Here is a 27,930-nt window from a genome sequence, read left to right on the forward strand (position 1 = left end):
GTTTAGTGTATGGGGCAAAAGTTATTTATTAATTTTTATATATATATATATGCAGGTGCAGCACTTGATTTTTAAGATGCAAGCCAGTTTGAAAATAGATCAGGTTTAACAAACTATTTTATTTTTGCTTTACAGCTCTGTTACTTAGCCAGTGGGCTCAGCTGTTGTAGGTAGCACTCTAGAAAGCCTGTTGGAAGGAGCTTTGAGCTCTACTTCAGCAGCTTAACATTTAGATAAGATACTGGAAATTTGTGACCTGTAGAGTGTTTACAAGAACTTCTTTGCAACTGCTGCAGTGAATATGAAGTTAAATATAGACTTCAATTGTCTGATTCTTCACTTCATTTGAAAAGGCGGCGTTTCCAAACTTTCAGAACAGAACTGGCTGGTGTGGTAGAGGATTCCAGGAAGTCTGCTGCCCAGTGGCAGTATATAAGGAGAGTAATAATGAAGATTTGGGATATTAAAGGTCCTTTTCCTTTGGAAGGAGCTTAAGAAATACAGTAGGGTGAATTGTGTTCGGGGGCTGCTGCTTTGGCATCTAGGAGCTCCCTTATCCTTGAATATTTCTTTTTGCAAAGCCAAAGTTACATTGGATCCCTTGGGAGAGGGAGGCTCGCTAGAAGGCGGTACCAAAGGATAGCAGTGCTTGCTCCTGGTTGGGTAAAATGATCTTGCAGAGATTTTTAGATGTTAAGTTTGTGGGGTTTTTTTCCCTTCAAAATGCATAGCATCTTGTCAAGCTTGGAGCTGTGACTAGGCACCCAATTCATGTATCTTCTGAGAAGATAGCCTCAGGTTCAGATTGCCTTTCATTTTCCCTCAAGTGGCTGGGGGTGTCTCTGTTAATTCTTTGCCCTTTACCTTCCAGAGCATCCTGCAAGCCACAAAACAATCCCGAGGTATTTTAACAGCTTTAAGATTTTCCGTATGAGTGATTGAGAGTCTTGCAGATTATGCTGATCCCCAGAAGAGTAACAGGATAACAAAAGACCCAGACTAAAATCTCCTCCATGACCCTGAGTTGTCATGCATGTTTTGCCATATTGGATTTTTTTAGTATCACAAGGGATTAAGAGTTTTCTTGTATGAAATTATCTTCAGAGTTACAGGTAGTCTCAAACGAAATCTGCTACCTTAGCTTTAAGGGTCATCAGATAATATATATTTTACCTAAATTAAGTACTAGCTTTAGTGCACTGCCTTTGTCTAAAATGTTTGTTATGACAGAATCTTGAAGTGATTTCCCATTCAAAACCTCTAAAACAAAATGTTGCACTTTATCCCTGTATTTTCTTGCAGGATCTGCATTGAGATTTTTTTTTTTAAATTATTTTTCCTAATGTGGAGCTCAGATTTTTTTCTTTCCTTCTCCTCTCTGTGTTTCTGTTTTTTAGTGGGTTGACCATACAAGAGAACGTACTGTATATGAGAATGTACGTTTGTTTGGTACTTTCTCATGATAAAAATCACAATGTAGTGTCAAGTCGGGAAGTTAGAGCTCATGTTTTCTTGCCTGTGACCCTTAAGAGTCACCTGCTTAGGAAAATTAAACTGATATCAAGTAGGGGGCATGGATTTGCAGCGTGATTATGTGGCTTTAGCTCCCAGTGGGCATGCTTATAAGGTCATTTCTGCTACAAATGCTTGGGACAGCTGCATTAATCAGTATGTTCATCCTTGCCTAGTGCAGCTCTCCCTTAATGTAGGTACAGTTACAGTGATAAACCCCACGCTTTTAAAATAAAGGTTTTTTTTCTGGGGGTATCAAGAAGGTAGACAGTGACATGAGTGCTTTCTCTTGTCATTGTGGCTAGCACCCTTTCCTAGGAAAGAATTAGGTAGATAAGTAGGGCCCCAAGATAGTCTTTTCCAGCTGAATTAATTTTTTGATCAGCGGTGTAAAAATAGAAGGGGTTGCAGTGGGAGAGGGAGGGCATCCTCTATCAGTTGGTCTAATAAAAGATTTTACCTGTCCCTACAAACCTTGCTATATTTATTCTAGAATGGGTGAATCACAGGGCAACCTGCAGTTGCCTTTTCTCATACAATAAATTAAGCTGTGTGCTGAGCATTGATACAGTCTGGAGTAGTGTACATCTGACTGCCTTGGATTTCTCTGCCTGTCTGACCTTTTTCAGATGCTTAAGAAAGCCCCAAATTTTACTAAATATCAGCGTCTCGAAACTATGTTAGCAGAGGAAACCACTAGATAACAGCTGCTCCTTGTGCTTTTGGCACTAGAATTTGTTTACCACAGTGAAATGAATTTGTTTGGATAATCTTACTTTCATGCTCTCAAGTCTTTCTGTGGAATTGATGTGCTCCTGGATTGTCTTTTTCTGTTTCTGCCTTTTGAGTGTAAAAGTTGCTAAGGCATTTGGTTCTTCCGCCAGACAGCACCACATTGACTTGAAAGAGGTGCCCTAATTTGTGTCTGTATCAACAAACTCAATTCAATTGATGGACTAGGACACAAAATCTTAAAATCTTGAGAATTTAATTATCAGGTAGGACTAAGTTGAAATGGGGTTCAAGGGGATCATGGGGAAAAAAAAATCAAACTGCAGTCTCTTTGGAACAGTATAGAGATGGTTTACTTGAATATCCTGTGTTTCCTTTCTGAAATGCTGTTTTGCTGGTGGCTGAAGTACACCTGGACCGAATGGTTTGACCAAGATAATTGAAGCATTCAGTGGAAGCACCAAACCAGTAACCTATTCCTAGCCCTTTTCTTTCCACTTGGATGACCTCAGATCATGATTATCTAAAGAATCTATTAACCAAATCAACTGAGCACTTTCCTGACCTGTTAAACTTCAGTAGAGAGATGTAAGAATTGGCTGTATTTCTCCTGGCTTTAAATATTTTAACAGCGTTCAGACAAAAGCTGAGCTGTCCAGTAAAACCGCATGATGCCATATGGGGCCTGCCAAATGTAAGTGTTGTCAGCTTCGCCATGTAGAAAAAGACAAGTGTAGCTGATGCAAAATGTTTGTTCAGGTTTATCTTCACAGTAAGACAGAAAATTCTAATCCGTGTGCCCCTCCATTCGGTCTGAGACTCAGTTCTGACTGCTGAAATGCCCTGGTGTATCTCTAGAGGCTTGTATATGTGAGATTAAAGTCCTCTTGGGTAGTGAAATTCCAGACTGTGTGAGGCTGTGAAGCTTACTGTTACTGCCTTGCTTTACATGGAGAGGGGTAGGTGGAGCTTATTCAGATAATGTGTTAAAGTCAGAGTATTCATCTTTTTGTTCAAAGCTGCCATTTGTGTGACGCCTGCAGTTTTGGCAGAACTTCCTCAGGTCAGGATGCTGCTCTGATGTGGTCTAGTGGTGACAAGAGGCAGAGGTGGAACCCACGCCATGGCTAAGCATATGCTTGTTTTCTGGCCACAAGTGAGAAGATGGGTGTGCTGATGTTTGCTTGTTTGGATCTTAGGCTTGTTCTCTTTCTAACAATGGGAGTCGTACTGAGTGGGCATTGCTACAGATTTCTTGAAGGCAGAGATTCTGTAGTCCTCAGTTCCTTTAAGAGAGCCGATTTCTTGGATTACTTTTATCTAACGCTGTTCATTTCTGTATAATTAATTCTCAGAGAGCACAGAAAAAGGGCAATGTATAGATATGAGGAGGAGATGGATCAGAGTGGTGTCACAGCCCATAGTGTATTGTAGGAATTGTAAAGCTGCTTTACAGTGAGCTTGAAGCAAACCAAATTAAATACTGGTTTTGAAGGGCCTTAAGGGCGAGATTAGCTTGCTTGTGATGGTTCTTCATGGCAAATGTGCATTTGGCTTTGATGCATAACTCAGACTTGATAGGTTTAAATCTAGATGTCCTAATTCCTAGGAAACAAAACATCTGTGCTGCTTCCTGAGTACTGGAGCCAGCTTCTGCTCCTTACCAGCTGACTTTGCAAAGGGAGGGGAGAGCACGAAACGTGTCATTGCTCACAATGTGCTCTTTGGATAGAGTTCCTGGATCTCTACTGCAGGGTCAGTCTCTTCAAAATGAGAAACACTTTTCTTCACGGATCCGAAATGGCTGTTTAACAGTAGCTGTGCTCTGTTCCTTTGGAAGTTGTCACAGCTGGGAGTGGGGATGTGGGGTCTTTGCTTAGCTTTCCTCCTCAGTGGCCCACATGCAAAGCAGAGACAAAGGAAAAGTGAGTATCTCCTTAAGTTTTCTAAGTAACAGAGTTGTGCAGGACTGCACTCTGGATGTGAAGAGGAAAGTGAAACTTTTTTTCAGTGCTGTGAGGTATGAAAATACATGGACAAACAGCATAATGTTTTCCGTGTTAGCAGAGGTAGGAAGAGACAGGTGGGAGAGTTTTTCTTCTTTGGCCCTAATGAGGTCTGTTTGGCTTTTGCATTTAAGATCTCAACATAAATGGGGTGGCAAGTCACTGCAAAGGCATTTTTTGCTTAAGTCAGGTTTGTCAGCAGCTTAATAGGACATGGTTTCCTTAACTTGTGAAGAAGGTTTATGAGCAGTTAACGGATATCGTGCAAGTTTTTCTGTAGTTGCTATATTTTCTTTTGTTTGTTTATTTTATTTTGGGGAAGTAGTGGAGATATTGGTGTAAAGGACAGGGGGTCTGCATTGCATATCTGCATCATGACCTGAGAAATGAATTGTCTTATTCACTACAGCTCAACTGTTATGACTTGTCAGGCTGTTTTTTGGCAGGCACAAGTTTGTCAGTGGCTTCAGTGTATGGATAAGGAAAATCCACTTTGAGTCTGTCTCTGCTGCTGAGGGAGATGTACTTACCAATATCCATGTCTTTGCTGAAGGGACTCCTGCTTGAGGCAAAAGCTCTTTCTGGTTTTCTTTGTTTGCCCAAGTAATCAATTTTATCATTGGAAATAGCTATTGAAGTTTTCAGATCCACCTTGTTCCCAGAAGGGGGCAGGGGAGACTTGTGAGTTCTGGAGTCTGATAAAATGTACTTTTGTTTGCATGTGTTACACTTCCGTGCTAGCTTTCAGACACAGCAGGCACTGCCATTGCTTTGGCAGTGTGAGCATGGCACAATGAGATGCCTGCTCAATGCCAGAAGCCTGCAGCAATGACCTCGGCTGCGAGCATTTTGAGTCCTTTGGCTCTCCTTTCTCTTGGGGAGTATTAGAACAGCTTTGAGTTTTCTCCTGCTGTTCCCCCATATCTGGTGCACTGAGGTATTATGCATGTAAAAGCCATGAGAATATGGAGTTGTCATAAAGCATCTCTTTTTCTATAGCTAGAGCAGTCTGACTAGTTGACATCTAAGTAAAAAATCTTAGTTCCTTATTCCATAGTCTAGATTTTTCTTAATTAAACCTGGAAAGAAACTTCTCCGTTAAACTTTCTTAGGGATTTTCAGGAGAGCCTAGGTTTGTTCTTTACAGCGCTGATTTTCCTTTGCTCAATTCATTCAGCCTGGCTGACAGCAAGGAGGAGGCTTTTTTTGCCTGACGTTTTAGAAATGGGGTCATGCAACTCTCCAGCAGGTTGGTTTTACATCCCGCAAAGAGATATGCGGTTTCTTTGACGACTTGGAATACAGACAGAACAAACTCTGCTATGTTAGTCTGCATTTCTGTCTTTGAATTTTGGAAACAGCTGCTTTCCCTCAGGACAGTGCATATTACAACATCCCTGATAATTATTACGTAGCTTCTACCTCTATGTCAGCAGTAAAAGGGTAAACAAAGACTGCTGAATGAGGTGGCGGAATGAGTGATGGTTGGCACAGATATGCTTGAGGTATTTGGTGCTTTTTATACCTAAGTCTTCAGCAGCAAGGTCTCCTGGGCTTGTGTGTTCAGAGGCAGCGTTCAAAGAGGAAACAGCAGTCAAAAGCAAATTAAAGCAGTGAGGGATTACGTGAGAGAATTTGAGCCATATGAGTCTATGGGGCTTGTGCCCAGAGGTGCTGAGCTGGCTGTGTGATAGTAATGCCAGTCTTGGTCATCTTTGAAAAGTCAAGGAGGTGCTGGGATTGTTTCTGATCACTTGACAAAGGCAAATGTTGCACTTGTCTTCAAAATAGACCCAAAAGATAATCCAGGGACCTACAGGCTGGTGAGCCTCGCTTCAGTCCTGGGGACAGTCATGAGTCAGGTCCTTTTGGTGCCCCGTTTCTGGGCACGTGAAGGAACCTGCCTGGGAACAGTCAGTATGGATTTACCAAAGGTAAGTTATGTCTGACCCACCTCATTGTCTTCTGTGATTAAAATAATCAGATTTGTGGATGAGGAAGAGCACTAGAGGCCATTTAGGTTAAATTTACTGAATGTTTTGATGCTGTCTCTCCCACAGTGTTCTTGCATACAAGTTGGGACGTTACAGTCTGGATGGGTGGAGTATGAATTCAAGCACATCAGGGAATTCTTAAGAGTAGATGGAGTCAGGGGGAGATGAACTGGTGATTCATAGAGCTCTTTTCACACAGCAGGACAATAGCTTCTGAAAGTAAGCTTTTAATCGGTCTTTTTTTCTTTTTTTCTTCCCTCCTGAATGTCGTTCTTTGCCACAATGTGATAAGAACGGATGGAAGACAGTATTTTAAGAGGTTGTCTGGGTGAAATTCATCAGTCTTGCTTATTATAGGTGTAGAAGATTAATCTGTCTTTTTCTAATCTGTCTTTTTTTTTTTTTTGGGGGGGGGGGGGGGTGGTGGGGTGCAGGGCTGAGCGACGGGAATGTTCTTAAAGATTACCTTGTTTTGTTTTTCACTCAGTCATATGTGTATATGTGATAGCCACTGAACTATAGTTAAGTACAATACATGGCAGTTGTGGAGATCTTTGTCATACCTGACCTGAACTGCCATGGAGCGTGCATGTGGAATGCTGAGAGGTTGCTTTGAAAAGAAGAAAAGCAGTTGTTCAGAACTTTCCTTTTCAGCAGGTTACAGCCTCTTTGGGTTTGACCCACTTCCTGGAATAAAAGGTGAGCTGGAGGTTTTCTGTCAGTCCAGATCTTCTGTGTACTTTGATTTCTCTTCAGTGTTCCTAAAATACTAGGGAGCATCTGATAATCTTTGGGATTACCAATCTGGAAATAATACTGTTTCATTAGAGCTGGACAGGCTCACATATAACTGCTTCTGCCCAAGGGGCTGTAGTTGCAAAATTCAGTATATGATGCTTGCTTTGGGATTTTTTTTTTTCATTTCCATTATTGCTGTGACTGCCCTGCTGCAGCCAGTGGTAGGCTTTGGCATTAAGAATTCATTTTAAGATATCTAGTGTGGTAGTGTGCTAAATTAAGGTGCCAGTTACAAGCAAAGAGGTTAATGGTCTTACATAATGTTTTCTTGAGGTTTTTGTCACTGCAGAATTAAAAATAGCAATTAGAAGTTCTGTTTCGTCCTAGTTGTGGATTTTTCTGTGGAAATCAATTACTGCAGCAACTGACTTTTTTTATCGAAGCTGTTTTTCCTGTTTTAAAAGCATCATAATTCAAAAGTTGAGAACTGATACTAAAAATCAAAGTTCACTGCAAGCTGCTTATATGTCTTTCAGTTAGTGGTCTCCTGGAAAGCTGTAGATCATTCTTATTTTATCAAAACTACTTAAGGAATGTAATTTGAGTTCCTCTGCATTTACAGCTTTTGTAATAGTTCTTCATGGGTTTAGCTCCTTGTGGCTTCTGTGCTTCTGTGGTTAACCCTGTAGCTTCTCTGTGCAGTTATTAGTTAAAACTCTTTAACTCTTGGCTTCACTTAGCTATTGCACTGTGTAGTCTGAAACAGCCAAGGCCGTGGAATATTATTACACATGCATCTGAGAACTATCTTAACGACATTTTTTTTTTCTTCTGAGAAAATGTTGCCACTTGTCCCAAATTGGAGCTGACTGTACCCATTGGGATTATCTTGCATATGTGTTAATCTCATCCTAAATCTCCATTCACAGAGATTGTGCCTCCTTGATGACGGTGTGTTCCTACCTGTTAAGGTTTCTGTTCATGTCTAGTCTTCAGTTTTTGTAACTGTGGAATTCATAATGCATTTAAACTGTGATTACTTTGTGAAAGGAAAACCCGCATCTGTTCACCTGCATGGCAGCGTAGGTTACTTTACATCTGTGTGCTATTAAGTGGTGAGGGGAATGATTCCTGATTGTTTTTGTCTAGGGATCATTCAGGACTTGCTTCCTAGACCCCATTCAGAAGTGTCCAAATGGTGTCTTGTTGGAAGATGCAAACCCCAAAAGAATGGGTTTAATACTGTTTTCAAATTCTTGGTTCCTTGTGTCTGTGAAAGGCAAAAAAGGTTTACGTAATTTAATTTGTTGCAGTCTACTCCTTGGCTTTCCTTTTGAGGTGCCAGTGTGTTCTTGCAGTGCACTGCTGCTCCTCACTTCGTGAAAACACACCTGGGCTTAGCGCTTGCTGAGACTCTTTGGTTTAGTACTTGCTGTGGAGCTGTGAACCGCATTCGCTAGACTTGCCCTGATGTTTTTTAGCTTGTGGAGGTCTTGGTTTTCAGTTGTTCCATGGTTAAAAGTCTACTTCCAAGGGTAGTCGGTAGCCTGCGTGTGCAAATAAGCTGAACTGGTATTTGAGCAGGGAAGCCCTAAGCAGACCTGCAGCTGGGCATGTGGCAGCCACAAAGCAGAGTCCCCACCGTACACCACTGCCTTTCCCTGTTTGCATTAGAGGTTCCATTTAAAGTCCTCATCTTTGAGCAGTGACCTTATAAATTCTTCTAATATCTCTCTGCTGATAGGAATGAAGAGACAAGACATAGTGTTAATGTGTAATATCGGTGAGCCAGTAGCTGAGTAGAGGTCTCCCAAGGGTAGGATTCATAATCCTCTTAAGGGAGAGGAGAGTCAAAGAGGCTTTAGGAGGTCACCTTTTGTGGGGTGAGAAACAATCCCTGTGCGAAGCTCTGCCTCTTTGTGATCAATTTCTCTCCCTTTTGCATATTTCATCTCACAGCAGTGGAAAATAGGTCTAGTTGAGTCTTTCAGGAGTCTTGACCTCTGTAAAACTCCTGCTGCCTCAGGTTTGCACAAGCAGAGACTACCTGCCAGAAGACAGCTGTGTGTATATGGGTTGATAATTTTATGTGACGGCATTACGAAATCTTACTGTATACAGATGCTAGTCTATTACTCCTGAGACACTTAAAGCATGCTTTGATCTAAATGAGACCACGTGCTTCTGCATAGCGCTCAGCAGCTTCACCACAGTTTTACCCTTGCCTTTTGTCACGTTGTATTTCACTTGTATTGGGGAGTTGTGAGAAGTTCAGGTGTCTAAATGCATCCTAAATGATGGCTTTATTGAATTTTCTTCATGTTTTAAAATTTTCATGTGCGTATTTGATATTTAAAGAGATGTACTTCCAACGTTAGCGACTGTCAGCAGCTTCTGATTTTTTGCAAGAAACTTCTTGCTTCTGATTTTTGATAGTCTAGGAACAGACATGTGGCATTTGCTCATGAACATACTGTTATCTTTAAAAAGACCTACATTTTTTTTGCAAGATTGTCCAAATACAGTAGTGCTAGAAACTCGTTGCTTACTTCAGAGGCAGCTGTAGCTTTAACCGAGTTTTGCAGAGGTGCATTGTGTATGGAAGTAGCCCAGACTGTTCTTTGTGTGCTGTCTTCCAAGTGGCAGCAAGATGACATCTTGCTACATCTCTGAGGCAAAACTAGGTCTTCAGGAATCCCCGATTTGATTAATGCTGTGTCCAGAGTTAGGTGTTACAATCAGTGACAAGAGCTAGCTAAAACAGATGTTGATCGTGAAGAAATGGGTGCCAGGCTGAAGTTGTGAAACATTCCTTATTCATAAAGTGAAATTCTTCTGAGAAGACTCTATAATGTCACTAACATGAAGGTATTGCAGTGCACAGTGTTCGGTCCCTGGCAGATGAGGGGTAGGTACGTACGTGTGGCTTTCAGAGCTCTTGATGGCATGAGACCCCTTTCGTGGTAACACCGGGGACAAATTACTAGTTCTGGCTTTGTCTCACCTTTAGTGCCATTACAGCATATCTCGTGAGGCTTTCACCTTTCTGAGTATGACAGCACACAGGGAGCTCCGATATATTGATTGACAGCTACTCTGGGTAGTACCTGCATTGCAGGTGTGTGCATTACTGCTGAAACTTGTTTGATTATGGAGCACTTCACAGTAACTGTTGCAGTGGTTTCCTACCTGAAACCCTTTAGGTGGATCAGCCCTTGCTTCCCAAAAGTCTTGGTTGTACAGGAGCAGTCAGCTTTCTGAAGTGACTTTTTAAATAGTTTAATCAAGGTAAAGAGAGCCTTGGACATAACCCAGGCAGAATTCTAAGAATTCTTTGTTGTTCATGAATCAGTGTTGTTTGTATAATGTTGTTGTCACTGTTCCTCCTGGCTTTGCTCCCCAGTACTGCTTGCACGTGGCTGCTGCTGTTTGTCATGCCCTAGTTAATCACAACAGGCTATTTCTCACTTCCCCCTTATGTATTTTTAGTAGCTCTTTTGCTCTGAAAATAATGTTGGTAAAAAATATCAATGGTGTGTTTGGAAAATCACAACATGGAGAATTTGATGATTTTTTTTAACGAACAATTTAAATCTTTTCTACAAAAGTGCTTTCATATCAATATTACATAGTCCTGTTGTGATATTTCCTTTCTTAAGACTGCAGCTTTGCAGTTGCTTTAAGTTGAACTTTACCATTTCCTTTCCTTACCTTTAGTCACAGGTTCTCACTTTCTTCTTTTGATTCTAGGGGGTTTGTTGAACCTCATGATCAGGTCTGTGAAGGACCTGATCCAGCTAAAAACTAAAGGTATTTTATTTTGTATATTGCTATTTTAGTTTCCCCACCAGATCGGGTACTTAATCCAGCTGTCTCCAAGAGCGCTGATGCTGGTGTAAAGATGATGTCAGGAAAGAGGTGAAAAAGCTGAACGATCTTTCTGCTGGGAGTAGCAGCTCATGTCTTTTTAAAGTCAGGGTGAGACTGTTCTCTGAGCCCATGGTTGCAGGACAGTTGAAGTTGAATGAAACTGGCACTGCTTCTCTTCTGCCTGCCCTTTCCCTGCTAGATGATTTTCCCCTTTACTTTTGTTGGGCACTGGCACTAAACCAGTTCAGGAAGCTACACTGGCGAAAACAACTGCCCCTCCCCTTCCCAAGTGAACTTTTTTGCTGGGCTAGTTTCTGAGCAAGATCAGGTGAGTGCCAGTGCTGACTCAGGAGAGGGGCGGGTTTGAAGAGTGCTGACTTGGATTTATTTAAGCTGTCATGAAGCTATACTCTGAGATATGTGTTAAGGAACAAAGGGTAAGATGTGCCAAATAACAATTTTGTTGGTTTTCTGGTTCCTCATGGATTGATGTGACATCTACAAAACAAGACTGCTGAACAGCTTGGAGACTCTGATTCTTGCCTTCTAGAGCAGACACAACAGAAACTGTAGAAATCTTGTTTCCTGAAGCAGTTTCTTTAAACGTGTCTCCTGTCTTGTTCTAGAAGTCAAATCTTAATGGTTATTCAATCTTTTGTGCCTTGTTTTCAATGAGAAGGCCTTACATAATGGTGTGTGTCTGATGTGGATACCTGTTACCAGCTGAAAGCAGAGAACTGAGAACCAAGTACTTTCCAGTAGGTTGCCAGGCAGCCATCAAATAGGAAGGATTTTCAGTTGGTTTCGTTTCAAACAGTATTTGAGCTGGTAATTTGGGAAAAGAGCCTTCAGTCTGTTTCTCTCATGGTTGTTTTTAAAGCATGCTAAGCATGTCTTCATTGCATAGTGCTTATTTTGGTTTTCCATCTTTCTTTTTGTATTTCCATGTTAAAAATCAAAATTCAGCTGCAATTGAAGAGTTGCCAAAACTGGAGATAGACTTCCTATTCTTTGAATGCCACAGTCTTCAAATCAGTGGGAATCTGGACATCACGTAGGCTTGAGTTTTTTTTGAATGGAAGATGACCAAGATAGTTAATGGTTACAGGATTTCTAGGAGAATCTTGCTTCAGAACTTGGCCCAAAGCTGTTAACTTGCATTAGTGACTGTTAGTCATGTTTTTATATTTATTTCAGCCTGCAGACTGCAAAAATGACATATAATCTAGGACAAGCAACAGCTTAAGGGAGCTCAGTAGCCATGCCTTCCTTACTTGTAGGGTACACATCAGTGTGACCTCATTTTGTCTCACTAAAGAGACCCTCCATGCGGTTGTAAGCTGCAGCAATAACGTACCTTACATGTTCAGTTTAGTAAATAATCCTGTTCTACAGCAGCCATGAAATAAGAGGTGAGCTGGGAATGCAAACATTGGCTTTAGGCAGGAGGATAACCATCAGCAATTCAGCCACCTTGTGCTGATACAACTGTTTGTACAGCTGCACAATAGATTGGGGATCTGACCTGGGTTGAAAAGTAATCCTTAAAAAAAACTAAACAAAGTGCTGGTTTATTTTTAACTACAATCGCTTCCCTAATTTGATTCATGATGAAGCTGCAAACAGTTGTACCAGTGCAGCAGAATTGAGTGGGAGGGTGCTGCTCATACTGGTGCAGCTGTCAAAGGATTGCCTGTGTAACCATGGTCTGAAGAAATAACTGAAGGAGGGATTAGAACCTGATGTAGCTTGATCAGTGTCAAAACTAATCTGAATATAATAAAGTTTGTTGTTTTGGTTTTTTAAAGCCAAGCAATTGGATGGAGTTTTTTTCATTGTGGGGATCACTTTAAAGAGCAACCAAGACAAGCAGTTGTCTCCTCCACAAAATCTGCCCTGTTTTACCAAGTTAGAGAGAACATGGTAGATGAATAAAGTATAAACATGCTTTTTTTTCCTTGTGCAGAACAGGCTTTTGATGTATGGGTTTTGACTGTCATTTCCCTATGAGAGCTGGAGACCTAGCTGTTTACCTAGGTTTTCTTCCTTAATTCAGTGTTTTTACACATTCTGAAAGCAGAAGAAAATAATGAAGTGCAGGTAGATGAAACTTTTTTGCTTGACTTCTAATTTTAAATAAATTTTATATTTTGTTTTTCTGGGCAGGTCTTCTTTTTTGTCTTTTGTTTTTTCCTTATCTTCTGAGGATTCTTTATGAGATGGTGGAGGGTAAAGAGCCAGAAAACACTCCTTTACCTTCTTTGGCAGTCCACATATGGTCTGAAAGTGGGGTATGTGTGTGCCCTTGCTCTTGAGTTGGGGGAGTTAGCTGCTTTTCCTATTGCAGAATCCTCACTTTGGCCGCTTTGCTTTCTGTGTAGCAGCTGTAAGATGCAGCATGTTGACTGTTCCTTTCGGTTCCTGTCAACCACCCGCTCAAGCCTTCAAACTGGTTTTATTGCTGCACAAGTACTTCCCTTTTCTGGAGTTTTGGTGCTTTTGCTGGAGGTTTCCTCTTGTTCTTATGCAAGCTGGGAGGATCTTGTCCCTTCTTCCCACCAGCCTTCCAGGTATTTGTACTAGCTAGGAACCTGAGGGATACAAGCTTAAGGTGCACAGCTGCTTCTACTTGTCAAGTCTGTGTGGAGGTGGGAGTGGGAGCTCAAGCTCTGAAGGTGCTTGCACACCTTTGTGTGATGACAGCATCTTTCCAGCTTGGAGGCCAGCAATTACTCTGTAGGTCATTGGGCCAAACTGGCTTCCTTGGCTCTGGCTGTGACACCACCCAAGGACTTCTGGGTCATTTTTAACCAGGGGAAGGTAAGAACTTAATTTGGCAGGCACCAATTGTTCAGTTCATCCCTGTTGTTGCACAAACTGTGAGACTGCCACTCACTCACCTGATCATGGTGGATTCTCAGCTGTGTGGTAGGGCTGCCCCCCCCCCCCCCCCCCCCCCCCAGCACTGAGCAGTCCTCTCCAGTGCCATCCATCCAGCTAAGCTCTGTGCCTGTTACCACAAAATGACATGTTCCTTTTCTCTGCCAGCAGTGGCTTGCTGTGTGGTGTGTTTGTCCTCTGGTTCAGCACAAGCATCACAGCGCTGACTCATGCTCTTAGTGTCAGCATGGTGCATTTACCTGCTCATCTGTCCCACCTTCTGATGCTGTTGAGGTTGTAGAATTTGGTACCCACAGCCAACATGAAAGCGCAGTGTTTCTGAATGTGCTCCTCCGTATGCTGAACTCAGCATAGTTGTTCCATCCTCCTCCTATGGGGAGGCATTTGGATGGAGTTACCTGGATGATCGTGTAGTCCTTCAGGACTTTCTTGGGGACGTGGCTTGCTTATTTAAGCCTCACTGTTGGGGAAGTCTGTTACTGAAGAGCAGGTATGCTTTATTACCAGCATTAATGAAAACTTCAAACATAGGATTTTTGAGGCAGGTGGAATTGTTCCCTCTGTTTATTCAGTCTGGAAGTTGAGTTACAAATTCTTTCCAAGTTAGTCTTTAAGCCAAACCTCTTCAATGGGATTGATGTGAATTTTTTTTTCCCTTTATCTACCTGTTATGAAGTAAGGACTACAATTATCTATCAATGAGCCTGTTGATGAGTTTTCTGAGCCTCTTCACTAGTGTGAGTTTAGTAGGGGCTGTAGCGATAGGACAAGGGGTAATGGTTTTAAGCTAAAAGAGGGTAGATTTAGATGAGCTATTAGGAAGAAATTCTTTACTGTGAGGGTGGCAAGACATTGGAGCATATTGCCCAGAGAAGCTATGGATGCCCTGTCCCTGGAAGTGCTTGAGGCCAGGCTGGATGGGGCTTGGAGCAACCTGGTCTAGTGGGAGGTGTCCCTGCCCATAGCAGGGGGCTTGGAACTAGGTGATCTTTAAGGTCCCTTCCAACCCAAACCATTCTATCATTCTATGAAATGTATTTTCTTGGTGGGTTAGGTTGATTCCTTATGGTTTGTGACTGTTGAAAGTAACTTCTTTTCTTAAATGTCTCTGACTGTTGGATCTGAGAGTTGTGCTGAATGGCAGCATTTGCACTGGAATAGTTTTAAAAATAACCTGTATCCAGCAGATACTTTTTTCCCCTCTTTGTAAATGAGATGAAGAGAAGCCAGAAATCAGCTCACAGAAAGCTGAGCAATGAGGCCTCACAAGCACTGATCTTCCTTCAGCTCTTCTCTAGAAAGAATGTGTCATATTCTCATCTCTCCTTTAAAATGCAAAGCTGATATTGGATGACCCTGCTCTCCTAGGCACAAACTTGGAAGAAAATCTTCTGGGCTGGTACTGATAAAGCAACCTTTTGTTAATGTATGGATTCGATTGGTTCTTGCTGCTATGGAAACTCTCAGGCTTCAACTGGAGCCAGTGCTTCTGAACAGAGAAGGAAGGTGCCCTTTACTATGGAGGCAGGGTATCTTTGTGGCGAGGTGCAGCAGGATTCAGCAGCTCAGCTCCCTCTCACCTCCCTGCCTACTGAAGAGGAGAGTGGCGAAGACTGGACCAGGACTGAACTTTCTTCCAGCCTCCCCTTTGCAGTGACACTGATAGCAGTGACAAGGACTGGCAGGTCCCCAGGCAGCCTGTGCCCTCCTGCCAATGGGCTGCATTTCTCCAGTGAAGAAGGGGGAGGAGACCAGAGGAAAGAGCAGCAAGCGAACTAAATTGGCTTATATCATCTGTTATGTGCGGTCCCTTCCTGCTCTCCAGCCTGATGTTATCGCAGAAGTGCCAGCTTTTCCAGCATCAGGCTGAACAGGAATAAAAGCTGAAAGGGCCATCCAAGCCCTGGCTTTGGTTACTGTCACTTGCAGACAGCTGCATGACAGATGATCACAAAGTGTTGCAGAGCACCTGCTCCATATGTTGCTAAACCTGACAGATGTTCCCTGTGCACTGTTTTGTGCTAAGGCTTGACTTTTTTTTTTTTTTAAAAAAAAAAAAACACCCGAAGAAAGGGGAGAAGCTACTCCTGTAGCATGCCGGTGTGAGAAGACAGGTACTGTCTGTGGCCTGGGTCTAGATTCCTACCCAGGACTTAAAGTAATTTGTCCCCTTTTGAAAACGTGCCGTGCTTTATGTATAGGTGACAGCAGAAGGGCCTTTGTAATTACTGCTAATCTGGCCTCTTAAGAAAAGAGCTGCCTTTAACCCCAGATTTAGGCACTGGTTTTAACAAGTGGTTTAGGCATTCCAGCCTAGTTAAAATTGCATAGCTCAGCCTGTCTTCAGAAAGTGCTGAAAAGGCTTGGCTTCCGCTCCTTTCTTGGGAAGAGAAGAGGAGAAAATTCTTGGTCTTGCAGGCTGCTGGCAGAAGACCTGAAGCCTTGCGATGAGTTGATAGAAGTATGGCACAAGGAGTCTTCCTTCAAATCTCTGGGAGACAGAAACATAGGATATGCCTAAAATTAAGCTTGTAATACAAGTCTGTATTTTCAGGTGGTCCTTTCTGAGTTCAGTCAAGCTCTATCTTAAAATAAGTTAGACTCTTTCCTTGTACATGCTTTGGCAGTTGGTGTATTTGTGCCCTGTTGTTGAGGCAGAAGTACTGGTGAAGGAGGTGTGCTTTTATTCAGCTCCTGGCATAGAGTGGAGCACACCTATTAGTGGCTGTTGTCCTCTGTGGCCTTCTTTATTGCAGTTCCTCCACCAGCCTCGCTGTGGGCATTCTTCTCAGCTGGCATTCTTCAGCTTTTTGTAAGACCTTGTTACACTTTTGATGCGTGCATGTGGATCTTATACCACTATCTGGCCTTGATCTGAAGAGCCATACTTGCCTTGGTGAGGGTGGTGTGTCCAAAAAGGACTGTATTTGGTAACAGTTCAAGCGTTGGACAAGATGCAGGAGAAGGCTCAGGATTCAAAGCTGTGTGCTCAGGCAGGCTGGGAAGGTTTGTGGCTTCCTGGATACCATGCTGGCCAAATGTTTCTGGTTACATCCTAAATGTTGCCACAGGTTCTTGGAGAGTTGTGTTCTCTGCCCAGGTCCCAGGGGTCATCTCCATTTTTTTGCTGACTAGACAGGCATGTCTCAGGCATTTGGGTCAGCTTTTGTGCTGACAGGCTGAAGGTGGGTCACCCAATCCAGCATGGCTAGAAAAGACCATGCTTTTTAGCATGGATGGTAGCTGCTGCTTCTCTTTGCTAACAAGTCGAACTCACAAGTAGTCGTCACCAGGTACCCATTGGCCAAATGCTATAGTCCTCTTGCCTATTATACTGGTATTTTGTATTCTTGTGCTTTGTTTTTGACTGCTTTGAGGTTTTTAAGGGAAAGCCCAACTTCTGTCAGCATGACCTTGAGGTCAGTGTTTATCCCTCACGTATGGCCCAGATCCAGAATTGTCAGTGGCCATCTGCCTTAGTCTTCAGCACCGTAGGTCCTGAGGGCTGGCCACGGTCCTGGGAGCCACAGCAAGGCAGTGCTGGAAAGATGGACGTGCAAGCTGCTTACAGTGTAGGCATGAGTCAACAGTGCTTAATGCAGTCAGCTTTCTTGCAGTGTAATATGTCAGTTTAAAATGTTTGTTCTCCTTGATATTTTGGAAGACGGCTTTACTAGTGAGTCATGAAGCACTGCCAGTGTTCCCGTACAAGAACACTTACAACGAGTGGGAACATCAGCATTGTGGTGCTGTCTGCAGTAGTTCTTACGCCCATTGCAGTGCAGCTTTCTGCCCCCACCTCTCAAGTGTGTGGTGATCTCTGAGGCTAGTTTCCCTTCACCTTAAGTTACACCATGGAAGAGGACACCCCTGCTCTTCCCACACCCTTCTTCACAGTGCCACCTGAGGATGTCAGCACAGGAGCTGGCATCTCCTTGATCCTGGTGGTGGTCTGGTGAAGACACTGGTGGCCTTCAGTCAGGGCTCAGTAACATTTAAGAAGTCCTCTGGCTGGGTCTTCAAGAGCACAGCACAGTTTGTTTCTGTGGAGAGGTATGTTACCTGTTGGAGGGTAATGTTGGCATTAAGGGCAGGGTTTACTCCACTTAATGGTTAGGAAGGGCAGAGTTACCTTCCTGACTTCTGGTTAGAGATACTTTGTGTGTTACAACAGGAAAATAGAGCTTACTGCTCTTTGTGCCCATCCTGCTAAAAGGCGTTTGAACAGGGAGGTATGCAGTTCAAATTCAGGGTAGGTACACTGACAGACAGGCATCTAAACTTAAATACTGTAGAACAAATTATCTTCAAGAGATTTTTGGGGTTTTTGTACAAGATTTTTGGTTTTTTTACTGGGGAAGATAATGGAATATGGGATCTGGTATGTCCTTTTGTAGTCACCAATAACTCCGCTCCTGAACCTTACCCCCTGCCTCTCATGAGTCTGAATTGATGGGTAATCTGTCTTGCCAACTATAGATCAGTTTTGGAAGGGGGATGCTAAACTGGCCTGCATGTTTTGCTGCTGTTTGAGCTATAGTGGTGGTGTTGGAGGACAGCATTGCTGCTGTTTGAGCTATAGTGGTGGTGTTGGAGGACAGCAAAGCATCTGCTTGGATGAACTGGTCTCCCTCAAGCTGTTGTGTGGATTGTGTGCTGCGTTTTACAGTGTAATTGGAAGGCCTCCGAATTTTATAAGCCAGCTAAAATAGTTGAACCTGTGCCTCTGTTTAGCAGAGGAAGGATGACTAATATTTAGGCCTTCAGATAGTTTCTGCTTTATATTTGTTTGAAACTACTGGTATTTTTCTGTCTTTCTTTGTGGATAGTGTCCATTTTTAGTGATAGCCCTTTACTTTGAGTTAGTCTGCTGAAAAACACTAAGCTGTGTCTGAGCTATAGTGTCTGGTTTTCAAGCCCTGTAGATAGATAGCTTCCTCTTTAAAAATGTCTCTGAAATGCTACTTGCTATAAAGTATTTTTTCTCACATTCACTTGTAGGTGAGAAAATACCGGCTATATATCTGTTTTCTTCAGCGGTTGTGGAGGAATATATGGAGCAGCCATAACTGGGTTTGGAGACTCTCCTCACCTGGTGCCTGGCTCCTCTGCATCACAGCCACAGAATGGGTTTTTGTGTGTCTGTCGCTCCCTCCCAGGTGTGCCTGCGCATCTGAAACTAGTCATGCTGCGTTTTCTTGGGGGCAGTGGAGTACTTGGCAGTGAGCCTGGGGTCTTCTTGATGGCTACAGCCTGTTCTTATTGCCACTTTCCCAGGAGCCCTTGGACAAGGGCAGTCATCTCATTGATATCTCTAGGCCATGCAGTGGAGAAGGTCTGAGGGACTCTGCAGAGCTGGTGGCTGATATCCTCAGAATTTAGGAGGCATATGCTTCGTTGTTGCTTATCTTTAGGAAAGAAGGCTGCTGAAAGTAGGCAGGGGGTTAAAAGAATCTTGCTCTGGTGGCCGAAGTCTGCTTGTAGCCCATAGGTGAGGCACTCCTAAATTCAAGAGCAGTCTGTGTGGGCACAGTCTGTGTGGACATGTGTGTCTACCTAGGTGTTCGTGATCTCCATCTGAAGCTAATGAAGGTGTCTGAAACTAATGAGTCTGCTTAGATAATTGCGCTTCTCTAAAGTGTGGATAATAGCACTGCCTCCTGTCACTGGCAAAACTGGGACCCCGAGACATTTTGTGATTGGCTTTCAGTGAAAACTGGGACTGGTACCAGACCTGAGCATCACATGCACATCTCCTGAGTATGGCAACTACTGTTATCACACAGATGAATCTCTTATTTCTCTTATCCCGTGAAGTTTAAACTACAGGAAGGTGTGAAATTAAACTTGTCCCCTATGTTGTTTGGAATAACTGAAAACTCTGCTTTAGTCATTGGCAAAATAAAGGGAAACCAAATCAAAGACAAAGCTGTGTCAGCAAGGGGAGACTTAACTCTGTAAAGCACTGATCTGTTGCAGATGCTGGCACCTTGCTTGTTATCACATACTAACTACCATTAAATCAAACTAAAACATAAATGATACAAGCAAGCCTCTGCTGCTGAAATTTCTTCTTGTTGATAAGCAAATGAGAGGGAGGAGAGAAATCCACAGCATGTTTTTGTCTGTGGTACAATTTAGGCTCTGAGTTTAGTGGACGGACTTTGAATGATACCTTGAGGAGACTTTGATATGTGTTGCTACAGTTGGGGTTGTTGGGGTGGTTCTTCCACCCCCCACCCCATTTCCTGCCCCCACCTTAAAAGCCAGCTGAATATTCACATTGTTCCCCTTACACTGAATGTAGTTGTGGTCATGTAACCACAAAAGGAAATGTTTTCCATTGGATCAGTGAGATGATTCAACTCAAATGTACGTACACTCATACTATCCCAAAATCCAGTGCGAGGGAGTGAGCAGGAGCGTGCAGATGAGGAGAGAGAAGCATTGTCCTATTGTGGGGAGCTTTTGAGTTAGATTGGGTTAAACGTTATAGAGTATCGCCCCTCCTGAATCGCTTGAGCTGCATCTCTCCCATGATTGAATTGGAGGGGAGGGAGAAGAGCCCATCTTCATCCAGAACATCCCCCTGCCTGGCAGTGTTGTGTAGCTGTGGAGACATCCCGTGGCCAGATGGGGAACAGCCTGAGCTGTGTCCCTTGTCCAGGCCTCCAAGATCCCTTAGTTCTTAAATCATCATTGCCCTCGGCTGTGGCTGTACTGAGAAACTGGAAATTTGATGAATTCGGAAACTCTAGTCACCGTAAGGTTCTTGTACCAAAGACTTTGGATAACTCATCGATGTGAGGAAATGCTGTTGTGCTTTCTCCAGCAGCCTCCGGAGTATGATCTAAGCTGGAAAGGACAAATTATCTGGAGAGAATTTGGACAGCGTTAGTTTTCCGTTATACTGTGGCTGTGCTGGGCACTGAAAACATTGAAAGAGCATCTGTGTTCTCTAAAGCACTTCTAATCTCATCTGGATTTGGCCATCTCTCTTGCCTACCTCTAGAGACTGGGGACTGTAGTGCATGTAGGTTCTGTGAAAGCATCAGGAAATAGTTATTGTCCCAAAGGGCTTAGACTAATAAAGGAGAGAATCCCAAGTGGAATCCATTTGGTTACAGCATATGTACAGTGACAGAATGATTGGTTTATTACATAAGAGACTCTTGGAATAGCTTGAAGAGAAGCGAGTCAATAAAGGAGTAAACGGTGTTAAGAGTAGGAGGTGAACAAGAATTATTTAGTCTTTTAGATGTTAAAAATGCAGAGGCACAGAGGTGGAATTCAGATTCTTGAAATGTTTGTTTTGCCTGTGTCAGTCACCATTACTTATAGGCAAGTGTGGGCTTGGTTTTAATTGTGCTGTAGCTCAGGGTTTGTGCTCCGTTATCATGTTGCCTTACTGATAAAATGAACTAAAGGAAGCAAATTAAATGTTTTGAAGATGGGAGGCTGAAAATACTCTTTATCTCCTCCTTTCCCTCTTTCCTGTCATCACTATTGGAGAAGCTCTAGATGAGGCTGCCTCTGAAATTAGTGTGTGTTTACCTGTAGGATTAAAGAGGTAATGAGTAGCATTCTGGAACAAGGGGGATGTAAACAAGAGAACAGAAGAGGAACAATTATGGATATAAATAAATACCAAAAACTTTCCCGAGCCAGCGGGCAGTGAATGCAAGTGGTCCTCTGTTCACAGAAATCTCCTTTGCTTTTTCAGATTACTGTGAGGAAGTAGATTGCCAGGATTTCCCCCCTGTGGCTGCCTGACTGCTGCTGAGCTACCCCTCCCAGCCCATGTGGCTCTCCCCATGCTCTAAGAGTGCAACTGGTGCCCAACGCAATGTGTGTTTGTCAAACCATGGAAGTGGGCAAGTATGGCAAGAATGCCACTCGATCCGGAGACCGGGGGGTCCTGCTGGAGCCTTTCATTCACCAGGTGGGCGGCCACAGCAGCATGATGCGCTATGACGACCACACTGTCTGCAAGCCCCTCATTACCAGAGAACAGCGCTTCTATGAATCTCTGCCCCCAGAAATGAAGGAGTTCACACCTGAGTACAAAGGTGAGGCCTGGTGTCATTCCAGGGTGCAGTTACATGCTTCAAAAACCTGCCCTGTCGTTTTCCTGAGCTACTGATGTCTACTGTCTTCTGGTGTCGTTTCATTTGTTGTTTTTAATGCTCTTTGGCAGGCTAGCAATTTGATAGGAACACTTGCAAAAGAGAAGTCTTTTTCTGTAGGCATGCAGAGTTCCTCTTTCTAGACAGAGAATATGCAGTGTGACAGTTGTAGTCTGAAGGTTAAAGTTGTGGACGTGTAACTGATGTAATTCTACTAGCAAGTTATTGTCAATTGCAGCCTTGACCTTGAGCAAATGAAGCTAGATCATATACTGAATGTTTGCGCATTCCAGTCCCACAATTTATTGCTTCCTCATCCTATCTCTTTTATGGGCCCATATCAGAAAGCTGCTGAAGCAGGAAGCATTGCTTTCCCAGTGCTGAGATGGAGCCTTGTCCCCAGCCGCTTTGAAGGAATGGAATTTTCCAGTGTCTGTATCGTTGCAGGAGGTTGGCAGCTCATCCGTACCTTTCAGAAGCTTGATATGGTTTCGACCATGTGTGTTTTAGTCAGGATGGTGACACTGGCAGTTAGCGTTCTAGGGGGACTCAGCTTTCTTACTGCCTCTGCTTCTTAGTCACCATGTGGCATTGAGAAGACAGTGCTTCAGACAGCTGGGACCACCGTCTGTTCAGGGTCTTGCCGTTTGATCTGGCTGCAGCCTGAAGGTCTTGAAGCAGTGTCAGCTTACCTATCTGTGTCTGTATGCAGGTCATGAATGAAAGAACAATCTCAGACAGATGGGTCCTCTTGTACCCTGAAGCCACTCTGGAGCCATACGGTGCTCTAGTGACCCATCAGAAATCTCAGCTGAAGGCTGTGCAGTTACTAGAACAGATACGGTGTCAGCCTTTCCTTGGGATGTGTTTAAAACTGATAAAGCTGGTAGTCCAGATGGAGACACATCTTCTTGAAGTCAGATGCTTCTGGTAACCTAAAGGCAGGGGGGCGTGCACCTCCACCCTAGTGTGGGATCTCATCTGAGAGTCCCATGCAGTTTCCTGATAGTCCCAGAAGTTGTTCTTACTGATCTGGGGGAGGGGAATATTGGAGATGGTATTTCCTGTCTGAGCACACTGATGTTACTTTTAAGATTGCCCTTTCATGGAGATATCTTGAGAAGCACGTCCAGGCAGGCAGAGCACGTTGGGTAGCATTTATGTAGTGACGTGCTGGAGTCTTGAACTGCTCTGAAGTTGTGTCGAGTCACCTGAACCTTGGAAGTATTATCATGTGTAGATAAGGAAAAAGAAAGGACGGTAACATGATGGCCTACATCAACTGAGCAGTGCAAGGTTTCCTCATGGTTGTGATGAATAATTTGATTTGGTACATCTAGCATCTGATACTCCTGGCAACTGTTCAATACTGGTGACAGGCTAATGAAAGATTGTTGTCATTGTAAGTTAGGAGATGACCCAATAGTCTCATTTTCAGGACTGGGGAAGTCCCAAAAATGCAAATGCTAGCCCTAAGTAGAAGTGTTAGCTGTCCTGCTTTGTGGCCGGCCAGCTAGGTACATTCAGAGTCTGCTGTGGAAGATCTGTACCTTCCCTTGGACTATGGTGCTTTTCAAGAGCCTTCAGAAGTCAAAACTGGACAGGATGCAAATGGTCCTGCTTGTCTGCACCTGGCTGAGGTAGTTTTATTTCCAGACCCCTGGGACCTTGCAAATCCCTTTTCTGTGAAACTGGCTGACTTGTGGTAAGTGGTGAGTGTCACCTCAGCCTCGGAGCTGTGTACTTCATTGCTCAGATGCTGGAGAGCCCCTTTAGCCCAGGAAGCACGCTCCTCTTTGGCCGGTAACAACCTTGCCAACAGCAGGAATGCTTCTGCAGGACATAGATCCTTACCCAAATGAACTAGGTATGTATTTCGTATGCTTTGCCCCCCTCAACATCTTGGTAGACTGTGCTTGACTTTCTCCAGTTTGGCGATGTTTGCTGAAGGACTGAACGGAAGGAAATACACCCCTCAGCCTACCAGCTGCTCTTTTGTCCTTCATTTCCTGTGGGTGGCAGAGCTTCCCCTGCTGCTGCCGACTGTTCACTCAGGTAGTGACGCAGAGCACTGTTTGGGGGATTTCTCCTCCGTGCTGTGCTAACAACATGTGTGTTCTTGTAGTCTTACTGCTCTGGATTTGCTTTTCTGCTTTGTGAGATGTGTTTTCCTTTCTCCTGTTGAACATTTGGATGCTAGTGGTTGTGTATTCCCTCCCCTGGGAAACTAAACTGACGTGTCACTTCTCTCTGGCAGGTGTGGTATCTGTCTGTTTTGAGGGGGACAGTGACGGCTACATTAACCTGGTGGCCTATCCCTACGTGGAGAATGAGGCTCTGGAGCAGGATGATATGCCAGAGAGGGACCAGCCACGACGCAAGCACTCACGTCGGAGCCTTCACAGATCAAGCAGCGGCACCGAGCACAAGGAGGAAAAGCCTGGCCTGGCCAGTGACAGCACTGAAAGGTAAAACTTTGAGGGCCCAGTAACAACGTGAGTGGGAAATCTCTCTTCCCCTTTCAACTTCGGTGCTTCTTCTGTTGAGGGCATTTTGCACTTCCATGCAGTGGGCAGACTCTTGCACTTGCTAGCCTGGCACACTGTGGCACTGCAGACCGTGTCGGGAGTTCTGCTGGGTCCAGGACTAACTCATCCACATGAAACTCTTCTGACACAGGGTAACCCTTGGCAGTTTATTGGATGCGGAACCAAAGTGTGTGGAGCAGATTTAAACACTCTTCAGACCACTTGGTTATTAACCCAGAGGTTTCTTCCAAGGGTGCTTTGAATATGGGTCTCTGCCTCCTCACACCAGCCAGAGCTCCCTGAGAAACAAATGTTCCTGCTTACTCTATCAATTATGATGCAGCCTAGCAGAGATGTTAAACCAGATCCTTGAGCGTGGGTCTGCAGCCCAGGGTATTAAGTGAGGATTTGCTGTTAAGAAGGTTTATGTTGTGTGAAGTGTGCAGGGAACAGGAGATGTGTGCAAGGGGAGGGTGTGACAGTTGTAGGTATCTGGAGAATGCATGGATTCTAACAGGCCAGTTTTGTTCTGTCTTCATACCAGCAGCATCCAGGAAATGAAGAGTCCCAGGGTGGACTTGCACATCCATTCAGATGTTCCATTTCAGATGTTGGACGGGAACAGCGGTCTGAGCTCTGAAAAGATCAGCTATAACCCCTGGAGCCTGCGCTGTCATAAGCAGCAGCTGAGCCGCATGCGATCAGAGTCCAAGGACCGAAAACTCTACAGTATCCTTTGGGAAGCAGAGCTGAGCGTGTCAGGTTGCTGCTGCTGCCCTGGCATTACACGTCTGTGCCCTGGGCAGCTACACCTGCATTTCCCTTGGCTTCTCTATCCTTCGTACGACCAAAGCTGCGTTACGTGTTTCTTTTCCCTATTCCTTCCTGCTTTCCATACAGTGACACTCATGGCTGACACTGATGCTCAGAGAAGCCGTGTTTCTGACTAGAGCCCATGTTGTTCTTCTCTTTGTTGGCTTGTTTTGGCAGCAGATGCAGGTCTACCCTGTTCAGTCATTGCTTGGGAGGGAGCTGTGTTTGTCCTTGTCATCTTTCTTGAGTCTTTTCCAGTTCTACTGTATCCTTCTGCAGACAGTGACCAGAACTGCACAAGTATGGAAGATACAAGTGAACCAGAGTTTTCCACTGGTGTTCAATGCTGTTGTCTCTCCTCTCCCTCAATTCCTAACTCTCTCTTGTTCTAAATTTTACTTTGTTACCCCAAGATCCCGTTCCTGGCTGGTAGTAGTAGTCCCAAAACACACTGCTTTGTACATTTGAGAATCTTTCTCTCCTTACGTTTAATATCTTGCCTGTAAACTTAAGCAAATTTTGCCTGCCCATTTAATGGTCAAGTCAGTCTCCTAAGGTTCTTGTGGAGTTTTTCACAACTGCTCCTCATTTGTGCAACCTTGAGTAACTTAGTACTTGGAGCAGATTTGTCATGTCACTGTTCACTCGTCTGGATCACTTGTTGAACAGCGTGGCTCCCCCCACAAAGACCCTGCTGGTGACTTTGGCTTTAAGGCCGGTCAGGCTGGTTTGTAGTTCTCCACATCTCCGCACATCAGCGTTGCGGTAGCCCCTGTTCAGTCTCCTGGTGTTACAGCAGTATTAAATAAGTTACACATCTTTTATTTTCTGTTTGATGTGTGATCTTGTCTCTTGGCATTTGTTAGAGAATTCTCTGAACTCAGAAAGTTCTGGCTTGGGAATCCCCTAAACTCTTCCCCAGTCACAAAGCAGCAGAATATTGACATCTCTTTTTAGGGAGCATCTTCACGCACCCCATCCCACACCCCTCCCCTGTAGGTCCTTTTGTACTTTATCTTTAAACTCTTCAGGCAGCCTGACTGGCTGCTTCATATGGCTGAAGATTTGTTTTCTCTGCTTTTGCAAATTGCTCCTCATGCTTTTGTCTTAAACTTGCCAGCTTGTGGACTTTTTTTGTTTCATCTGCTGGAGCTTGATTCTGTTTTCCTCACATAGAAACAAACTTACTTTTAATAGCTGTATTCTTCATCATTTTAAATGTGTGGGCTTCCTTTTCCTATGCTCAAATGTGTGCTTTGAGCCTCCAGCCTTTGTTTTTTTGCCTACACCACTTGCAGAGAAGTAATTTCTCTTTAGCTGTCCTATTTTTTTAATAACATTTCCTTATTTTTATGAAGTTCCTCTTTCAAAATCAAACATAGTTATTGCTAGATACTACTCAATGTTAAACTTCCTTGCAGGCTTAATCTAGCTGTGCTCTGGTTGCCGTTTCAGTGTAACATGAACTGTGCCCTGCAGGGCTACTCACGGCAAACGTCAGGGTTGTTTTTTCCCCTTTGGGACAACCTGCTGCACTGATTGTCTTGGGTTTGTTCTGTGCTGTGCGCTAATGGAGGGTTTGCCCGTTGTGTGTGCTGGTAATTGAAGGCTCCCGTTACCCTTCTGTTTCCTGTCTTTGTAGCCTCCCTGGTTTCCTCCTGTGTCAGGCAGTGTTGCTGTTCTGGGCAGGCCAATAGCAACAGTACTGTGTTATTAATTGAGCCTTGAATTTGCAGTCTGTGGGGATTGTATTGTTTATCCATATGGTTAAATTGTTAATCTGATTAGACTTCAAGCTCTCTCTTAATGTATCAGTAATTCTTACTGGCATACCCTATCTTTCCTGACATTAGTGTTTTGCTCTTCGGTTCGCTCTGCTAGAGTTTCCCGTACACCTGCATGTGATCTTGCTGACTGTTGGCCATTCCACTTTCCAGGCTTGCTTCTTCTACCAGCTGTCAAGGCCTGGGTGCCTCTATTTTTGGGTTTTACCCTCCTCTTCACCTCCCTGGGTGGCTCGTTCTCTCTGTTCTTTGGTTCCTGTTTGTTTGCTGCCTGATCCTGTCTGATGCTGGCCCAAGTCCCTGTCTGGTGGCCTAGGGGAGCGGTGTCTCTGACAGGTGAGCTCTCCTTGACATGTCTCCCAGAGTTCCTTTTGCTGGAGAACGTGGTGCATCACTTCAAACTTCCCTGTGTACTTGATCTGAAGATGGGGACCAGGCAGCATGGAGATGATGCATCTGAGGAGAAGGCCGCTCGGCAGATGAAGAAGTGTGAACAGAGCACTTCGGCCACCTTGGGTGTGCGCGTGTGTGGGATGCAGGTAGGGATCCATGGGGTTGCAGGTCTTCACGTTCATTTTTGCAGCTCCATTAGACTTGCTATTAGTGTTTTCTGCTAAGCACTGGGTTAAGAGTTTCCCACTTCAGGTAGGTACACCAATGTTGTGCTACATGCTTTCTGTCTTCATTTCTAAGCCTAGAACAAAGGAACCCGCTTCTCCTGCAATGGCCTGCTTTATCCAAAGCTGTTTTGTTCACAGGCATTAGGGGATTTTCTAATAAAATTCTTCTTGTGGCTTAGTGTTCAGCCAGAATCAGGAGGTGTCCCTCTGTCGCAGCATCAGCTGACATTTGCTTCTGCACTGTACTGAGTTAAAAGGCTGCTCTTGTGGCTGGGCCCTGCCCACAGGGATTTGCTGCTGATGCTG

At 44.0% G+C, this 27,930-nt stretch overlaps 1 protein-coding gene across 16 annotated transcripts in view; it reads left to right on the forward strand.

Annotated features, from left to right (window-relative positions):
- IP6K1 (inositol hexakisphosphate kinase 1) overlaps window positions 1-27,930 on the forward strand; it is a 39,283-nt gene that overhangs the window by 8,252 nt on the left and 3,101 nt on the right. For 6 of the 16 annotated variants that reach the window (XM_055707800.1, XM_055707797.1, XM_055707802.1 and 3 more), the window contains 4 exons: window positions 21,477-21,822; window positions 24,137-24,347; window positions 24,952-25,136; window positions 27,368-27,543. In XM_055707800.1, the coding sequence (XP_055563775.1) occupies window positions 21,600-21,822; window positions 24,137-24,347; window positions 24,952-25,136; window positions 27,368-27,543 (795 nt within the window). In that variant the 5' untranslated portion in view covers window positions 21,477-21,599. Of the gene's footprint in view, window positions 1-10,732; window positions 10,793-13,122; window positions 13,144-21,476; window positions 21,823-23,392; window positions 23,935-24,016; window positions 24,036-24,136; window positions 24,348-24,951; window positions 25,137-27,367; window positions 27,544-27,930 lie in introns of those variants that run through there. The other 10 variants (XM_055707798.1, XM_055707805.1, XM_055707804.1 and 7 more) reach the window with 7 other exon arrangements.

Source organism: Falco cherrug, chromosome 4, assembly GCF_023634085.1.
Source record: "Falco cherrug isolate bFalChe1 chromosome 4, bFalChe1.pri, whole genome shotgun sequence".
Lineage (NCBI taxonomy): Eukaryota > Metazoa > Chordata > Aves > Falconiformes > Falconidae > Falco > Falco cherrug.